A 17,899-nucleotide genomic window follows, 5' to 3' on the forward strand; every position below is an offset into this window, starting at 1 on the left:
CACGGCACCTATGAATTGTGCACACACTGCAACAGCCTGACCACTGTGTGCTGGGTGTATGCACACTGAACCTATGTACTGTAAAGGCATTGCAAGAGTGCGCACTGCAACACCCTGCACGGTGCCTGTGCAGACACTCCACCTATCAACTGTCTGAGCCCTGCAACTACTCAGCACTCCCCTTCCCAGCTACACTATATTAGCTCGCTGTTTTAGGAGCAAACACTGAATCCTCCCCTGCAACCACACTGCACACTTTGCCTTGGACCTCACTGCACAGCTGTACACAACTCTACTCCATCCACAGTGCACTTGCTCTCGCCACAATCCCTGCAGTACACTCCTCCCACTCTGTGCCCTGCAGTGTTGGGTGCACACCTCCCATGTGCGGCGTGCTGACGGAGGGGTCGGCTGGCAGGGGAAGGAGAAGGTCTGTACTTCCCGGGCTGTGTAGCGCCAGGTGCACACTGCCCAGTGCAGTGCAGTGAGGGGTCGTGTGGCAGGGGAGGGGTCTGTACCATCAGGGCCGTGCAGCGCTGGGTTCACACTGCACGGTGTGGTGCAGTGAGGGGTCAGGTGGTGGGGGAGGGGTCTGTATCATCAGGGCTGTGCAGCGCCGGGTGCACACTGCGTGGTGTGGTGCGGTGCAGTGCAGTGAGCGGTCGGGTGGTGGGGGAGGGGTCTGTACCATCAGGGCTGTGCAGCGCCGGGTGCACACTGCCCGGTGCAGTGCAGTGGCTCCATCCCGGGCCCGGAAATCAATGTGTGCGCCCCCAAGGCACAGCAGCCGGATCACGTCGACGGTGCCCTCCAGCTGGGCTGCCAGCGTCAGTGGGGTCTCTGCAGGGGAAGAGCACAGCACAGCAGTGTCGCTGAGGTGGGGGAGGCCTGGAGAAAGGCAGCCCCCCCCCCGTAGCTGCCCACTCAGAGCCCCTGGCCCGGCACTCACCCCCTGTGTCCGAGTCATGGTAGTTGGGGTCCAGACCTTTGTCCAGCAGCCGCGCCACCTTCTCCGCTGCCCCGTGCTGCACGTACTCCAGGAACTTCTTCAGGCCGGTCTGTGGGGTGGGGTGGGGTGGGGCCAGGTGAGAGTCTGGGAGGTGGGGGGCAGGGCTGGGGGGCAGAAGCGGGGGAGGGGAGCGCATGGTTCCTCGTGGTGGGATTGGACACCCGGCCTCTGGGAACAGAAACTGGGTCCAGGGACAGGTGCAGGGCAAGTGGGCGGGGCCAGGGCAAGGGGGCGGGACACTCACCTTGGTGTGCAGTTTGGCCAGCTGCTTCTCATCCAAGTTGGTCTGCTTGTAAACCCGGGTCTTGTAGCGGAACTGGTCGGGGGGTGGGGGGGGAAGGGGCGGGGTCACCACATCAGCAGGGGCTGAGCCCGTGACCCCAGAGCTCCTCCCCCTTCACAGAGCCCTGCCCCCCCGCCTATGGCTACACCTGCAAAGCCCCCCCACACCCTTTGTGAATGAAGCTCCTTCTCTGGTGCCCAGAGTCCCTCCCCTGCCCACCAAGCTCCTCCCCTTGGTGCCCAGAGCCCCTCCCCTGCCCACCAAGCCCCCCCCCCCCCCCGGTGCCGGTGGGGAGGGCACCTCCAGGTAGGGCACGCCCTTCTCGAAGCTCTGGGGGTACTCGCGCAGCAGCCGCTCCTCGTCCAGGAACTTGGCGTCGCGCCCGTCGGTGGCCGGCTGGAAGAGGCCGTAGTTCAGCACGTCCTTGAGGCTCTCGTTCAGGGCACACAGGATCTGCTGCTTGGCCACCCAGATGGCCGCGTCCGGGTTGAAACGCAGGCATTTCTGGGGCGGAGAGCAGGCAGAGAGGCCTGAGTCCACAGGGGCAGGCAGGGTGGAGGGGGGTGGGGCTGCTTACAGGGGGTCCCGGCCCAGCACTGACGTGCAGCCACCTCTGGGGTGGGGCTGGTTATGGGGGGACCCTGGCCCAGCACTGACGTGCAGCCACCTCTGGGGTGGGTCACAGGAGCTAATAACAGAGAGACCCTCGTCTGGTGCTGACTGAGTGGAGAGCACCTTCTGCTGCCCCCCCCCAATTTTCTACAGCCGAAGTCCCCAACTGGGAGCCTCGCCCAGCCCCCCCCACCCCACCCCAGTAGCCTCCCCCAGGCTCAGACGGGGGCCTAGGCAACCGGCATGCCAGAAGAACCGGACCCGTCGCCAAGGAGATGACAATTTGTGATCCATAGCAACTGTTTCCATGGTGCGCCTGTGAGCAGCCAGGGGACCTGGCCAGGACAGATTTGGGGGGCAGTGCCTGGGGCAGCAGTGGGGCCCACCCTCTACCTGTGAGACAGAGGGGATCAGAGACCAGGCCCAGCAGTGGTGGAGAGCCCGGAGGGGGGGACAGGTTGGGTGGGGCAGGGAGGCCAGCTTTTGCACAGCACCCCCCACAATCAAAGGGCCCAGCAGGGGGCAGGGCATGTGGGAAGGGGGGGTTGCTCTGTGTCCTGAATTCTTTGCTAAGGGGGAGGTGACTTTGCTACAGCTCCTGCTGAGCCCAGGATTCATCTAATTCCGCTAATGACCCCCCTAGGGAGCACGGGGTGGGGGGGAGAAGTGGGGGAAGGAGGAACGGCGGGGGGGTGGGGATGAAGAAAGGCAGAATATGGGAGAGGGAGCTGGGGGTGCGGGGAGGATGCTGGGGGAGGAGCATGAGTTGGGGGATGGGGAAGGCGGGGTGGGGGAGAGGAGCAGAGGAGCTGGGGGAGACGGAGCAAGGCAGGAGGGATGGGAGAGGGGCGAGAGGTGGGGGTGCTGGGGGAGGGGAAGTGGCCAGACCTGGCACGGAGTGAGGCACTGGGGGGCCCAATGGGAAAGGGGCCTTTGCCATGGTGGACTCTCCTCTCTGGCTCCCCTCTACCCCCTCCCGGTGCCCCTGCCCCCCATGGTATGGGGCACAGTGGGGCCGCCCCCCATCCGCCCCCCCACCGCCTCACCGTCTGGTGCAGGTCCGGGATGCCGATCCGAAAGACCATCATACTGAAGCGGGCGTCGTCGGGCACTGCCATGGGGGCCCCTGGGGTCCTGCGGTCCAGGGCGCCGGGGCTGGCACTGGGGAGGCCGTCGCCGGAGCTCTCTGAGTCTGACTCCCCCTCAGGATACTCCGAGACTCTCTCCTCCTCGCTGGAGCCGGGGCTCCGGGGCATCGTCCCGCATCACAGGCCAGCTGGGGGGCAGAGAGAGCGAGCTGGGGGTCAGCATGGGGCAGAGGGCAGGATGTGGGAAGAACAGAGCAGGCTGCCTCCCCTCCCAGCAGAGGGCACCTGAGAAATACACGCCCTGGCCATAATCCCCCCCACCTCTCCCCTGCCCCCCATTTCCCCCCAGGCCAGGCCGGTGACTTTGTGGGTCCTTGTCCCAGTTCCACGCAGCGCCTGGGGGCCAGCAATGTGGAGCAGCTGCTGCCAGACTCCCGCCCCACGCCCTGGGACACCTGCCCCACTTTCCACGTCCTGCCACAGGCTAAAATTAGCCAGGGAAGGACAAAGCAATCAGAGCAGGCAGAACCCTGGGCCTGGACTTGGCTGCCCACCGGAGCGGGCCCCACAGAAAACCAGCTTCCACTTGTGGGGGGTGCAGGGGCTGGGGGCATGGGAACCCCTGGCTGGAGTGGAGATGTGGCTGGCTCTGGGGTGTGCAGGGGCTGGGGGTGCAGGAACCCCTCACTGGAGTGAAGATGCGGCTGGCTCTGGGGTGTGCAGGGGCTGGGGGCACAGGAACCCCTCACTGGAGCGAAGATGCAGCTGGCTCTGGGGTGTGCAGGGGCTGGGGGTGCAGGAACCCCTCGCCAAAGCAGAGATGAGGCTCCTCTGGGGTGGAGCACAAGGGCCGCGTATATGGGGAGCCCCTCACCCAGCCTGGGCCAGGGCCCCTCTCTACTGGGGTGCACAGAGCCCCCTCACCAGGTCAGGGATGCAGCCCCTCTGGGGTGGGGCCTGGGCCCTTGGCACACCGAGATGACGTCTCCCAGTGGCCAGCCCAGCCAGGCATGGCTCCTAGAGCGCCCAGCAGCTGCTCCCCATGGGAACTTCCAGGGGGGGCTAACATACTAGGGGAGGGGAGGGGCACAAGGGGGGGGGGTCGGATGCGAGGGGGCGTCAGCTCCCTGCCTGCACCCCATGGCAGGTCACCCCTGCAAAGGTGCAGCCCAGAGCTGGGGAGTGGCTCAACCATCTTCCCCACCCCATCCCTGTTGACCTGCCCCCCCTCTGTCTCAGGTTCCCCCCCAGACCTGGCTCTCCCCACCCCACCTGCTGGCCAGGACGACCCCCAGGCCCAGGACACCCCCCCCAGCTGGCCCAGGGCCTGGTTTCTATCCTGCGCCCTGCAGCGTTTCCATGGCGACAGAGAGCCATCAAAGCATGCAGCTCCCTCTGCCTTCAGCACCTCCCCCTGCCCTGCCCTGCCCCACATCCCCCTGGAGCCCCATCCAGAGAACCCAGGAGTCCTGGCTCCCAGACCCCGCCTCCCACCTGGAAGATCCCCTCCGCTCCCGCTCTGGGCCCCGTCACTCCCTGCCCCCAAACCAGCCCCACAGCATCTCCACTCACCGCCCTCTGACCCCACCTGCTCCAGCTGCTCCCCTGGCCAGGACGGACCTGGTCCCTTTTCCTTGGGCTTAGCCCCCTCCCCAAGCCACGCAGCGGATCGCTCCCCACACACACCATTGAGCCAGCTGCGCCCACACAGACGCACCCTCACACTTACACACATCTGCACGGGCAGGCTGCCCAACTCCCCCACACCAGCTGGGCATCACCTGTGTGCACAGGAACTCTGAGCACTGCATCCACTGCACGCACACACAGCCTGCGGCACTGCATGCCCTCGCACACACCCCTGCTGCACTGTGTGCACTTGCACACACCCCTGCGGCACTGTGTGTGTGTGTGTGCACACCCCTGCGGCACTGCATGCCCTTGCACACACCCCTGTGGCCCTGCGCGTGTGTGCACACCCCTGCGGCACTGCATGCGCTTGCACACACCTTGCTGCACTGTGTGTGTATGCACACCCCCTTCGGCACTGCATACGCTCACACACACCCTGCTGCACTGCTTGCGTATGCACACCCCTGCAGCACTGCATGCGCTTGCACACCCTTGCTGCACTGCTTGTGCTCACACATACCCTGCTGCACTACGTGTGCACCCACCCTGCTGCTTTTATTGCACACACACACAGAGGCACTGCTGCATTCTGTGCACACGCTTACACACACACACACACACACACACACACACAGAGGCACTGCTGCCCTCCGCGCACGCGCTCACACACACACACACGCACACACAGGCAGACATGTGCTCAGAAGCATGAATCAAAGGCGCGGCTGCTAAGAATAGCCCCGCGCGGCTGGAGCAGAGAAGGCCTCGGCGCAGGCGCCTGCCAAGGACACAGAGCACTGGGGGTGACAGAGGGGACCCCACCTGCCCCCAGCAGCCCACGTGTCCCCAGGGTTGGGGGCGGCGTTCCCACCAAATGGAGCCCAGCGCCCCTCGGTCAGAGACCATCTGCCAGGGACCATGCAAACGTGGGGGGGCAGAGAGAGATGGTGGGGGGTGTAAGGTGCGGAGGAGGTATGTCTGGGGAGGGAGGATGGACAGACAGACACACAGATAGAAAGAAAGAAAGAAAGAAAGGCGGATGGAGGGACGGAGCCTCCCTTCTGCAGGGCTGTGTTCACTCTTTCACCCCAGAGCACCTGGGAAGGTGACGCTGGGGGACTCTGCCGCGCCCCTCAACTCAGCTCTGTTTTGCTGGGTGCGCTCGGGCAGCCCCAGGGCTGGCTCCCGGCAGCGTGACCTTGCCATTGTCTATCGGCACAGGTGTCGGCTGAACAGGCCCAGCTCCAGAGCAGGCTGGGGGGGATCTCTGTGGGGACACCCAGAGCTGGATGTAGGGGACTCACCCAGCACCAGGCTGGGGGGTCGCTGGAAGGGAGGGGGTGGGCCTCAGAGCGGGGTCGTGGAGCACCGGTGGAAACGCAGGCCAGGGCCCGCAGCGGCCCACGAGGTAGGGCTGGCACCTGCCCAGGGCCAGCCAGGGAGGGAGACCAGGGCAGTTTGGCTGCTGCTCTGCCTTGGCCAATGACTTTCCCTGGACGTCCCTGTGCCAAGCGAAGGGCTCCCTGGTGCTGTGCTCCAGGCTGTCCTGCCCACCCAGACAGGGGTCCTCGGGCTGGGCTCGGAGGGCTGGGGGGGGGCTGGACCTCAGAGCCCGGCCTGGGGGTGGCCAAGGGAGTTGGAAACCCACAGACGCCCAGGGCCACTCACAAGACGTGGTACAGCACAGAGCCCATGGGTCTGTGACAGAGGTGCATACAGCTGGTGGGGGGCACACAGAGCCAGGCCGGGGGGGGAGGGTCTGTCTGTGGGGCACACACCAAGCCAGGCCAGGGGGTCTGTCTGTGGGGCACACACAGAGCCAGGCGGGGGGGGTCTGTCTGTGGGGCACACACACAAAGCCAGGCGGGGGGGGGTCTGTCTGTGGGGCACACACAGAGCCAGGCCAGGGGGAGGGTCTGTCTGTGGGGCACACACAGAGCCAGGCGGGGGGGGGTCTGTCTGTGGGGCACACACAGAGCCAGGCTGGGGGGGGGTCTGTCTGTGGGGCACACACCAGGACTTAACCAGGCTGGGGGGGGTCTGTCTGTGGGGCACACACTGAGCCAGGCTGGGGGGGGGTCTGTCTGTGGGGCACACACCAGGACTTAACCAGGCTGGGGGGGGTCTGTCTGTGGGGCACACACAGAGCCAGGCGGGGGGGGGGTCTGTCTGTGGGGCACACACAGAGCCAGGCGGGGGGGGGGTCTGTCTGTGGGGCACACACAGAGCCAGGCCAGGGGGAGGGTCTGTCTGTGGGGCACACACAGAGCCAGGCTGGGGGGGGGGTCTGTCTGTGGGGCACACACAGAGCCAGGCCAGGGGGAGGGTCTGTCTGTGGGGCACACACCGAGCCAGGCTCTCTCCACTGCCTTTATTCCAACTCTCTTCCACCTCCTGGGCCTGCAGGGAGGCCAAAGGACACCCCCTGCCACCTACCAGCACTCACACGTGTGGGCACGCAGCTCCCACGTGCACAGATGTGCACCGATGCCACACCCGCTGTCATGTGCACACACAGCTGCATGGGGACCCAGTCCCAGAGACACACCTGAGCACCAGCGCTCACCACCAGGCGCGGTGAGAGACATTGGCGCCCAGTATTGACAACAGCCAGCCAGAGACGCAGCCTCCTTCTCCCGCTCACCCCTGGGCACCACCTTCGCACACTTCCTCCGGCATCTCCTGTGTGCGTGTGGAGGGTGAGCGCCTGCCTGGCACACCCCACAGCCAGGGAGACACGTGGGTGCAAAGAGGTGTGCTCTGCCACAGCTGGGGAGACCCAAAGACACAGACCAGCTCACTGCGAGCGAATGTACATGCAGGAGCTGGGGGTGTGCACCGAGAGAATCCTAATGAGAGAATGTGTGCACATGCCCGGAGAACACACCCAGAGCCATGCACACACCCAGAGATACAGCGTGCACATGCCCAGAGAACACACCCGGAGCCATGCACACTCAGAGATACGGCATGCACACGCCCAGAGAACACACCCAGAGATACAGCGTGCACACGCCCGGAGAACACACCCAGAGCCATGCACACCCAGAGATACAGCATGCACACGCCTGGAGAACACACCCAGAGATATGGCATTCACATGCCCAGAGAACACACCCAGAGCCATGCACACCCAGAGATATGGTGTGCACACGCCTGGAGAACACACCCAGAGCCATGCACACCCAGAGATATGGCATGCACACGCCCAGAGAATACACACAGAGCCAGGCACACCCAGAGACATGGTGTGCACACACCCAGAGAACACACACACACACAGACACTCATGCTCATATACTGCACACACACATAAGTATAGACATGTGCCTGCACACACACTGTGTGCGCCCACACGCACTCCCAAGCACACACCCAGAGAAATTCCCATGGGTGTGTGCACACTCACATCCACCAGCTCCCCCCTGCACTCACACACACTCACACCCGCCAGCCCCCCATGCTCACACACACTCACACCTGCCAGCCCCCCTGTGCTCACACATGCTCACACCCGCTAGCCCCCATGCTCACACACTCACACCCGCCAGCTCTCCCCCTGCGCTCACACACACTCACACCCGCCAGCCCCTCTGCGCTCACACACACTCACACCCGCCAGCTCCCCCCGTGCTCACACACACTGACACCCGCCAGCCCCCCTGCACTCACACACACTCACACCCGCCAGCCCCCCTGCACTCACACACACTCACACCCGCCAGCCCCTCTGCGCTCACACACACTCACACCCGCCAGCTCCCCCCGTGCTCACACACACTGACACCCGCCAGCCCCCCTGCACTCACACACACTCACACCCGCCAGCCCCTCTGCGCTCACACACTCACACCAGCCAGCTCCCCCCGTGCTCACACACACTGACACCCGCCAGCCCCCCTGCACTCACACACACTCACACCCGCCAGCTCCCCCCCGTGCTCACACACACTCACACGCCTGCTGCACATGTGTACCTGCTGTTTCCAGACAGCCTCCCGCATGGTTCTGGCTCAGCGCCCCCTCCCCATGGCGCTGCCCCCCCACCCTCATGCAGAGATGCTGGGGGTCTGCAAAGCCATTGAGGAAATCAGGGCTCCCCTGCATTCGCCACAATAGAGCTCACAGCCAGCACCCTGGGGCCAGGGGAAGGCGGGGTGACCCCAGAGCAGCCTGGGCAGAGCCTCGCCCCTCCCCGCAGGGGAGCCCAGACAAAGGCAACCACGCTCGGGGTCCCCTCGCTCCCCAAGTCTCCTAAAAGTCACCAGCAAGGCCATGCCTCCGCCCTTCCCCCAAGGGCTCCCTGCCCGCGCCTCCGCCCACGGGAACCCCCTTTCCATCCAGCCCCCAGGGATGCTAGCCAGGCCCTTCCCCCCACGGGGACCCCCCTCCACGGGGCCCCAGCCATCCAGATCCATCCCGCACAGGGATACCCTCTAACTCCTCCTTCACGGGAACCAGCCATCCCCCAAACCATTCCCCTATGGGGATCCCGACCAGCCGGGCCCGTGCGCTCCCCACAGCAACCCCAGCCAGTCCCACATACACCGCCGCTACCCAACCCCTCCCTCCACGGAGACCCCATTCATGTAATGCCCCCTTACAGAGGGACCCCCAGCCGGCCAGCCAGCCCCCCGCCCCTCCCCACGCGGGGCCCCCGGCCCCCCGTGGGCTGCCTGCCCCTTACCTGCCGATGGCTGGGGGGGGCTGGGGCGCGCTCAGCAGGACTGCCCTGTGGGGGGGACCATGGCGGCCCCCCCCGCTCGGCCCCCCCCGGGCGATGGGCGGGTGTCTCAGCCCCACGCGCGGCGCGGCCAAGGTCCCGGTCCCGGCCCCTTCCCCATCCCCGTTCGCGGGCGGCTGGTCCCGTCTCCCGGGCTGCGCCGCGCCCGGCTCCCGCCCCCCCGGCTTGGATGATGCTGCTCTGCCCGCCCCCCGGTCCCACCCACCAGGTGCCAGCCCGCGAGCCCGCCCGCCCCCCGCTGCCGCTGCGCGGTTCGCCCCGTCCCCTTCGCCCCGGTACCGCCCGGTACCGTCCACCGGTACCGCCCCGCCCCCATTCACCCCGGTACCGCCCGGTACCGTCCACCGGTACCCCCACCCCGGACCGCCCGCCCCGCCCCCATTCACCCCGGTACCGTCCAGCGTCCCGACCGCCCCCACTCATCCCGGCACCAGCCCCCCCGTACCAGCCCCGGTATCGCCCACCCCCGCTGCCGCTGTGCAGAGCTGAGAGGCCCTCCCCGCCCCCCGCGGCCCCCCCATCCAGCAGCCCCCCCCCACCCGCCGCTGTTCAGGAATGAGCAGCGCAGCCCCGCCCCGCCCCGCCCCCCCATTCTTAGCCAGCTCCGCCCCCTCCGTCCCCCGCCCCCGCCGCTGCTGTTCAGGAATGACCAGGTCGGGTCTGACCCCCCGCATCCTCCGGGTTCCCGCCCCCCCGTAACACCCTCCCCCCGATCCCAGCCCCCACCCCCTTTTCAGGCTTGCCTGGTCCATTCACAGCCCCCTCCCCCCGACTGCTGCTATTCTGGGATGCAGGGGTCCCTTCCCGGCCCCCCTGCAACACGCCCAGCCAGCCCCCCCCATCCTGCCCCACTGGGGGAGGGCTAGGTTGGGGCTGGAGCACTGGCCTGCTAGAGCGGGGGGGGGGAGCTCCATCCTTGAGGGGCCACGGGGGGTCTGGGGCAAACAAATTAAAACAAAACAAATCTGTGGGGGCCATGGCCGGGCGGCCAGGGGGTGGCCTGGACCCGATGGCCTCTCGAGGTCCCTTCCAGCTCTGCGAGACAGGTACAGCTCACCCCTGCGCAGAGATCCTGCACGCCCTCCCTGTCTGCCAGGAAACCACCGGGCTGCCTCATTCCCCCCACTCCTCAGGGTCAGAATACCCCATGTCCCACTCCTCGGCCCCCCACAGCCCATCCGGCATGACAGGCGCGGGACACACAAACGCAGACACAGGACACGCAGCGGGACAGGCGGGGGACACAAACACAGACACAGGACACGCGTGGGACACACAAACACAGACACAGGACACGCAGCAGGACACACAAATGCAGACACAGGACACGCAGCGGGATAGGCGTGGGACACACAAACACAGACACAGGACCTGCAACGGGACACATGTGGAACACACAAACGCAGACACAGGGCACGCAGCGGGACAGGCGTGGGACACACAAACACAGCCACAGGACACGCAGCGGGACAGGCGTGGGACACACAAACACAGACACACAACACGCAGCTGGACACACAAATGCAGACACAGGACACGCAGCGGGACAGGCGTGGGACACACAAACAGACACACAACACGCAGCGGGACACACAAATGCAGACACAGGACATGCAGCGGGATAGGAGTGGCACACACAAACACAGACACAGGACACGCAGCGGGACAGGCGTGGGACACACAAACAGACACACAACACGCAGCTGGACACACAAATGCAGCCACAGGACACGCAGCGGGACAGGCGTGGAACACACAAACACAGACACACAACACGCAGCAGGACACACAAATGCAGACACAGGACACGCAGCGGGATAGGCGTGGGACACACAAACACAGACACAGGACCTGCAGCGGGACACATGTGGAACACACAAACGCAGACACAGGGCACACAGTGGGACACACAAACGCAGCCACAGGACACGCAGAGGGACAGGCGTGGGACACACAAACGCAGCCACAGGACACGCAGCGGGACAGGCGTGGGACACACAAACGCAGCCACAGGACACGCAGTGGGACACACGTGGGACACACAAACGCAGCCACAGGACACGCAGCGGGACAGGCGTGGGACACACAAACACAGACACACAACACGCAGCGGGACACACAAACGCAGCCACAGGACACACAGCGGGACAGGCGTGGAACACACAAACACAGACACACAACATGCAGCAGGACACACAAATGCAGACACAGGACACGCAGCGGGATAGGCGTGGGACACACAAACACAGACACAGGACCTGCAGCGGGACACACAAACGCAGCCACAGGACACGCAGCGGGACAGGCGTGGAACACACAAACACAGACACACAACACGCAGCAGGACACACAAATACAGACACACAACACGCAGCTGGACACACAAATGCAGACACAGGACACGCAGCGGGACAGGCGTGGGACACACAAACACAGACACACAACACGCAGCTGGACACACAAATGCAGACACAGGACACGCAGCGGGACAGGCGTGGGACACACAAACAGACACACAACACGCAGCGGGACACACAAATGCAGACACAGGACATGCAGCGGGATAGGAGTGGCACACACAAACACAGACACAGGACACGCAGCGGGACAGGCGTGGGACACACAAACAGACACACAACACGCAGCTGGACACACAAATGCAGCCACAGGACACGCAGCGGGACAGGCGTGGAACACACAAACACAGACACACAACACGCAGCAGGACACACAAATGCAGACACAGGACACGCAGCGGGATAGGCGTGGGACACACAAACACAGACACAGGACCTGCAGCGGGACACATGTGGAACACACAAACGTAGACACAGGGCACACAGTGGGACACACAAACGCAGCCACAGGACACGCAGAGGGACAGGCGTGGGACACACAAACGCAGCCACAGGACACGCAGCGGGACAGGCGTGGGACACACAAACGCAGCCACAGGACACGCAGGGGGACACACGTGGGACACACAAACGCAGCCACAGGACACGCAGCGGGACAGGCGTGGGACACACAAATGCAGACACGGGGCACATGGGCCACATCTCCACGGGCTGGGGCTCTCGCACACTGCTGCACACAAGAACGGCCGTGCTGCCTTGCGAATCTACAGCAGCCCAGCCGCGCACGGGGGATGCAACAACACACAAGGCCCGGCGGCTGCTCTGCCAAGCACTGGCCAGGCCACCACCCCACCGGCTCCCCTGGGCGTGGGGCGGGCACAGAGACACCCCCCTCCCCAGCTGGGCAGCCAGGGCCTGGGCTCACCCTGCCCCCACAGCCGCTCGCTGGCAGCCTCAGCCCCACACATCTGGTTTGGATCAGCCGGTCTTGGCCAGGGGCCCGACCCCGCCAGCCCCAGCGTCGCCTGGGCCGGAGGAGACGGTGTCTGGGAGGCCGCAGGCATGGGCACGGGGTGCAGGGTGCTGCTGCTCCTGGGGGCGCTGCTGGGGGCCGCCCGGGGCGGGGAGCTCAGCTCCGAGGAGGAGAGACAGGCCCTCATGCTTAAGGTGAGAGGGAGACAGGGGTCCCTGCCCCCCCCCCGCCCTCCCAGCCCTTCTTTGGGGGCTCTACCCTTTGCCCCAGCCCAACCCCTCCCCCGGTCCCCTCCCCACAGGCCTCCCTTTCCCGGGGAGTCCCCCCCCACCCCACTTCCTGGGGCTGGGACTCAGAGCCGCCTCACCCGGCTTGACAGGCTCTACCCAGGGCGCCGGGACCCGGCCAGCACCGGGCCAGGGGCGGGGGGGGGCTCAGACCGCAACGTCACAGGAGTCCGGGCTCCCAACACCCTGCACTCACTCTCCCCCTCCCCCCACGCCTGGGGAGAGAACCCAGGAGTCCGGGCTCCCAGCCAGCCCCTGCTGCTTCCACGCCGATAGTCTGGCGGAGAGGGGTCCCTGTATATGGATTCCCAAAGGGCACCACAAAGCTTCATCCTGGCCCCCGCAGCCTCCCCCACACACAGAGAAGGGGGAGGGATGGAGGGTGCTGGCTGGAACCATGGGAAGCTAAGGTGGGGGATGGGGGGAAACTAGGGGCATGGGGGCAGAAAGGGGAGCACAGGGGAGGCCGGGGGAGGGGCAGAGGGGAGCACGGGGGAGGCCAGGGGCGCTCCCCAGGGCAGGACGAGCTACTCTCCCCCTCTCCCCACAGCACCTACAGGAAGTGCTGCAGCTGCCTGAGCCGGAGGGCGATGGGCCCCCCCAGGTGACGCTGACGGAGCTGGCCCCCGAGCAGGAGGCAGGACAAGAGGAACATGGAGAGGGGGCCCCTGTCGAGGGAGAGGGGGATCCCACCCAGGCGACACCAACCACTGCAGGCCCTGCACCTGAGGAGGACGGATTCACCTACGTGTGTGAGTATGGGGGGGCCACAGCCCTGCCCTGAAGCCCCAGCCTGGCCTGAACCCTGCCCCCTGCCCCCCCGCGGCCCAGCCCAGCCCAGCCCCTGCCCCTCCCCCGCAGCCCCACTTGGGGTCTCACATGTGGGCCAAGGTGCCCAAGCGGGAGGGTCGGCCTGCGGGGGAGGGGCAAGGGCTGCTCCCCAACACTCTCCCGTCCCCCGCAGTCTCGCGGCTGGACAGCCTGGACGCGGCCGTGCACCGGCTCAACGTGCAGTTCCACAGCATGGACCTGCGCGTGGCCCAGTTCTCCCAGGGCCTGGCCGAGCTGCGCGGGCGCCTGGCTGAGACCCAGGAGGCGCTGAGCGCCCTCGTCCAGACCAGCACCCGCAACCGGGATGACATCGGCAGGATCGACGGTGAGCGCCCAGCGCGGGGCAGGGCAGGGCAGGGCAGGGCGGGGCGGGGGCCGAAGGGGAAAGGTCAGCGGGCCTGTCCCAGGCCAGAGGGCAAAGGTCAAAGGTTAACGGGGTAACCTTCTCTGGGTCAGAGGTCAGCAGGCCTGTCCCAGGTCAGAGGGCAAAGGTCAAAGGGGAAAGGTTAACAGGGTAACCCACTCTGGGTCGGAGGTCAGAGGGGCAAGCCCCCCCCCGGCGTCAGCAGGGACAAAGGGGAAGGTCCACAGGCCACACCCAGGCCAGGGGTCAGAGGGGCCAGGGAAGGGTCGCAGTGCAAAGGTCGCCCTCTGGCCGAGCCGCGGGGATCAGAGGTTAAAGGTCACCGGCCGGCTCCCCCTCTCGGCAGGCTGCCTGCGGGGCCGGCGGGTCCATGCCAAATGCTTCCTCATCTTCCGGGAGTTCGAGGGCTACGAGGGGGCGCAGGAGCTGTGCCAGCGGCGGGGCGGGAACCTGGCCATGCCGGCCGACACCACCGAGCTGGCCACCCTGCGCCGCTACCTGCACGAGGCCTTCCAGCCCTTCAACTGGCCGGCCTGGGTGGGCATCCACGACCGGCGGGCCGAGGGGCTGTGGCTGTACGAAAGTGGGCAGCGCGTCTCCTTCTTCGACTGGTACCGCGACCCACTGGTGAGCCAGCCCAACGGCGGCCCCCGCGAGAACTGCGTCTCCCTCTCCTCCGACGATGGCAAGTGGTGGGACAACGACTGCGCCCGGCGCATGTACTACATCTGCGAGTACCGGCTCTAGGGCCCCCCGCCCCGGTCCCTGACCCTGCTCGGCCCCTGCCCAGTCCCTGCACCCCCCCGTCTGGCCCCCTACCCCCACCTGGCCCCCCTGCCCAGTCCCTGCCCCCCACCCCGCCCCTGCCTGGCCCCTGCACCCCCCACCTGGCCCCCTACACCTGTCCGGTTCCTCCCCCCGCCCCCGCATGGCCCCAGCCTCCTGTCCCAGCCTGGCCCCTGCCCCAGCCCCAGCCCAGTCCCTGCCCCAGCCCCCAACAACTGCCCAGTCCCTGCCCCTCCATCCCAGCCTGGACCCCCCACCCCTGGCCTGGACCCCAGCCCTGGCACCCTGCCCCCAACCCTCACCCTGTGGCAGGACCCAGCCCCTGCCCAACAGGACAATGCCAGCACCCCACTCCGGCAGTACCAGCCCTTAGGGGCTGCCGTGCTCCCCACATTCCAGAGACCCCCTCCCACTCCCCAACAATACCTGGGAGAGCCAGCATGCTGAAGGGGAACGAGCCCTTCCCGCCCCCCCCGGGCCCCTGGCTGCTTGCTCCAGCAAGGAAAGGGTTAACCCTCTCCCGCAGCATCACCCCCTCCATCACAGGCAGCCAGGGACCTGGACATGCCCCCCCACAACCAAAGTCTGGACAGAACTGAAGGCATGCCCCCCCAGGGGTCAACGGTCATCACCCCAGTGAGCAGGGGGCACACATGCTCGTTCCCATGCCTGGCCCCCTCTGGCCTGGTGTCTGCTCCCCCCACCTCTCACACACATCTAGGGGCCCCCACTAGCCCCCTGTGTTATGCCCCACACAGGCTGTCCTCCCCTAAACTGCCCCCCCACTCGCAGGCGTGGCTGGTGAAATAGAAGCTCCTTTATTGGTTTTCCCCGTGGGGATTTGGGTTTCTTTTCCTGCCCTGGCAGCGCAGTCTGCGGCCAGCGGAGGAGGAGGAAGGCGCCGTGCCGACCCCACCCCCCCGTCCCAAAGGCTGGGCCTGGGCCGCAGACACCCGCTGAGATGGTGTGACCGCTGGGCTGTGCCCCTGGGTGCACAAGACGGGCATTCAGCAATCGTGCGGGCTGGGATCCGGGGGGCAGGAATGGGGAGAGGTGGGACAGAACTGGGGGGAAGGAGGCTAAGGAGGCAAAGGGGGTGGGGGGTGCAGGGAATGGACACAGAGAGCTGGGCTGAGCTGGGAGGCACAGGGGGATGGGGAGGTGGGGCTGGCAGCAGGCTGGAGGGGCACAGGGGTGGGCCGGGGGAGCCGGACCATGGGGGGGCACAGGAGATGGGCCGGGGGAGCTGGGAGGCTCCCTTCAGTCTTAGCGCTCTCCTGGGGCAGCTGCTGGGGCACAGGGAGCCCCCCACTGAGCCTGGGACCAACGTGGGTTGGGGCAGTGACAGTCCCTGCTCACACTGCAGGGGGTGTCAAACCTAACCCCCCCCCCACACACACACACAATGGCTCCCACGGAAGTTGGGGGGGATACTGGTTCTGCCCTTGTGCTGCGACCCTCCTTCCAACTCCCCCTCCCAGCTCCCATGGACTATGCCTCCCCCCCTCCCATCTTACATGGAGTATTCCCCCCTGAGCGCCCCCCACCCCAGTGTACGTGGACTATTCCTCCCTCCCCCCATTTTACATGGATTATTCCTCGTTCACCCTCTATTTTACATAGGAGTATTCTTCCCTCAACACCCCCTCAGATTACATGGACTGGCCCGCTGCTGCGCGCACGCGCACACACCACCCCTATCCCTTTCATGCACCCACCCAGTCACCGCACAGGAACTGCTCCTTCCCCCCTCCCGGCACAAATGGACCATTCCTGTGTCATCCCCTCTCCTCTCCGCACATGGACTACTCCTCCGTGGCCCGCCTCCCACTGGACATGGGCTAGTCCTCCCCCCCTCCGGTTTATGCACTTGGAAGATTCCTCCCTGGCCGCCTCCACCCAACTGTTCCAGCACAGGTGGACCAACCCCTCCCCCGCAGCGCCCGAGGACAGCAGGCCCCCAAAGGGGGCTTGGGAGCGCTGGCTGCGGGGTGAGCAGAGGGGGATCCCTGCCGCCTCCACCCATGTGCCCCCAGGGCAGGAGGCCCAGAGATGGGCCCCCCCACCCCCACAAGATGGGACAGCAGGGCCCCCACCCACTTTCCCCAGAGCAAGGGGCCCAGATCTGCCCCCCAGCCCCCCCAAAGCAGGAGGCCCAGATGTGGGCGGGGGGCGGGGGGGGGCCGCGCCGCTCGCCCCGCTCGGAGCCGGGAGAGAAACCGGCACGTGGACCACGGCCGGCGCTGGGCGCGATGCCCCCTACAGGGGCTCTCCTGCCCCGCCCCGTGCTGCGCCCGCAGCCGCTCCCGGGGCGGGCGCGAGGAACGCCCTGCACAATGGAAGCGGCCAGCGGCGCGGCCCACTCGCGGGGGGGCAGGGCTGGTTCTCCTCCGCCACCGCCCCGCCAGCCAATGGGAGTGCACCTTTCCACGAGGGGCGAGGCTCTGACACCAGACAGCCAATGGGGGCGCGGGACGGCGACGGTAGAGCCGCCACCGGACACTGAGAGCGCAGCACAGTCGAGGGAACGAGAAATCAGGCAAGAACACGGACTTCCACTAGGGGGCGCAAAGGACAGCACCAACAGCCAATAGGAGCGCAGAAAATGAGACGGACAGCATCAGCACCCAACCCGGTATCAGTCAGCATCCTTCAGTCTGCACAGACTATGGATCGCGCCCTTTATAGTTTCAATGGAGGACTTCATTTACAGCGTCTCTTGTGATTATAAAGATCCACACGAGAGTGACAGTCCTTGCTGTATCTCTTGCAGATGTGGTGGGTGTTTGGCAAGTCCTTATTGTGCTTTCTGTGCGCTCGCTTCTCCTCTGCTAGCTGTCTGATCCTCATCTCACCCTGCTGAAGGCCCTTGTGTAACCCCTGCCTCCATCTGCTGCAGTCATCTGCTAGATCGTCCCAGTTGTCCAGCTCGA

At 66.1% G+C, this 17,899-nt stretch overlaps 2 protein-coding genes across 2 annotated transcripts in view; one reads left to right on the plus strand and one right to left on the minus strand.

The window, feature by feature from the left end:
- The window catches only part of SHANK1 (SH3 and multiple ankyrin repeat domains 1), a 33,887-nt gene extending 24,439 nt beyond the window's left edge, over positions 1 to 9,448 (minus strand). The window contains exons 1-6 of the mRNA XM_075016088.1: positions 9,312 to 9,448; positions 2,951 to 3,180; positions 1,593 to 1,796; positions 1,254 to 1,325; positions 950 to 1,058; positions 689 to 840 (exon numbers count right to left, since the gene is read on the minus strand). Coding sequence (XP_074872189.1) covers positions 689 to 840; positions 950 to 1,058; positions 1,254 to 1,325; positions 1,593 to 1,796; positions 2,951 to 3,160 — 747 coding nt within the window. The 5' untranslated portion in view covers positions 3,161 to 3,180; positions 9,312 to 9,448. The remainder of the gene's footprint in view (positions 1 to 688; positions 841 to 949; positions 1,059 to 1,253; positions 1,326 to 1,592; positions 1,797 to 2,950; positions 3,181 to 9,311) is intronic.
- Positions 9,449 to 12,547: 3,099 nt separating this feature from the next.
- Positions 12,548 to 16,024, plus strand: CLEC11A (C-type lectin domain containing 11A). The gene is made up of 4 exons (XM_075016131.1): positions 12,548 to 12,892; positions 13,536 to 13,737; positions 13,950 to 14,141; positions 14,527 to 16,024. Exons 1-4 carry the CDS (start codon positions 12,788 to 12,790, stop codon positions 14,925 to 14,927), a joined length of 900 nt encoding a protein of 299 aa, XP_074872232.1. The 5' UTR covers positions 12,548 to 12,787; the 3' UTR covers positions 14,928 to 16,024.
- The last annotated feature ends 1,875 nt before the right edge of the window (positions 16,025 to 17,899 follow it).

Source organism: Carettochelys insculpta, chromosome 22 (assembly GCF_033958435.1).
Source record: "Carettochelys insculpta isolate YL-2023 chromosome 22, ASM3395843v1, whole genome shotgun sequence".
Classification (NCBI taxonomy): Eukaryota; Metazoa; Chordata; order Testudines; family Carettochelyidae; genus Carettochelys; species Carettochelys insculpta.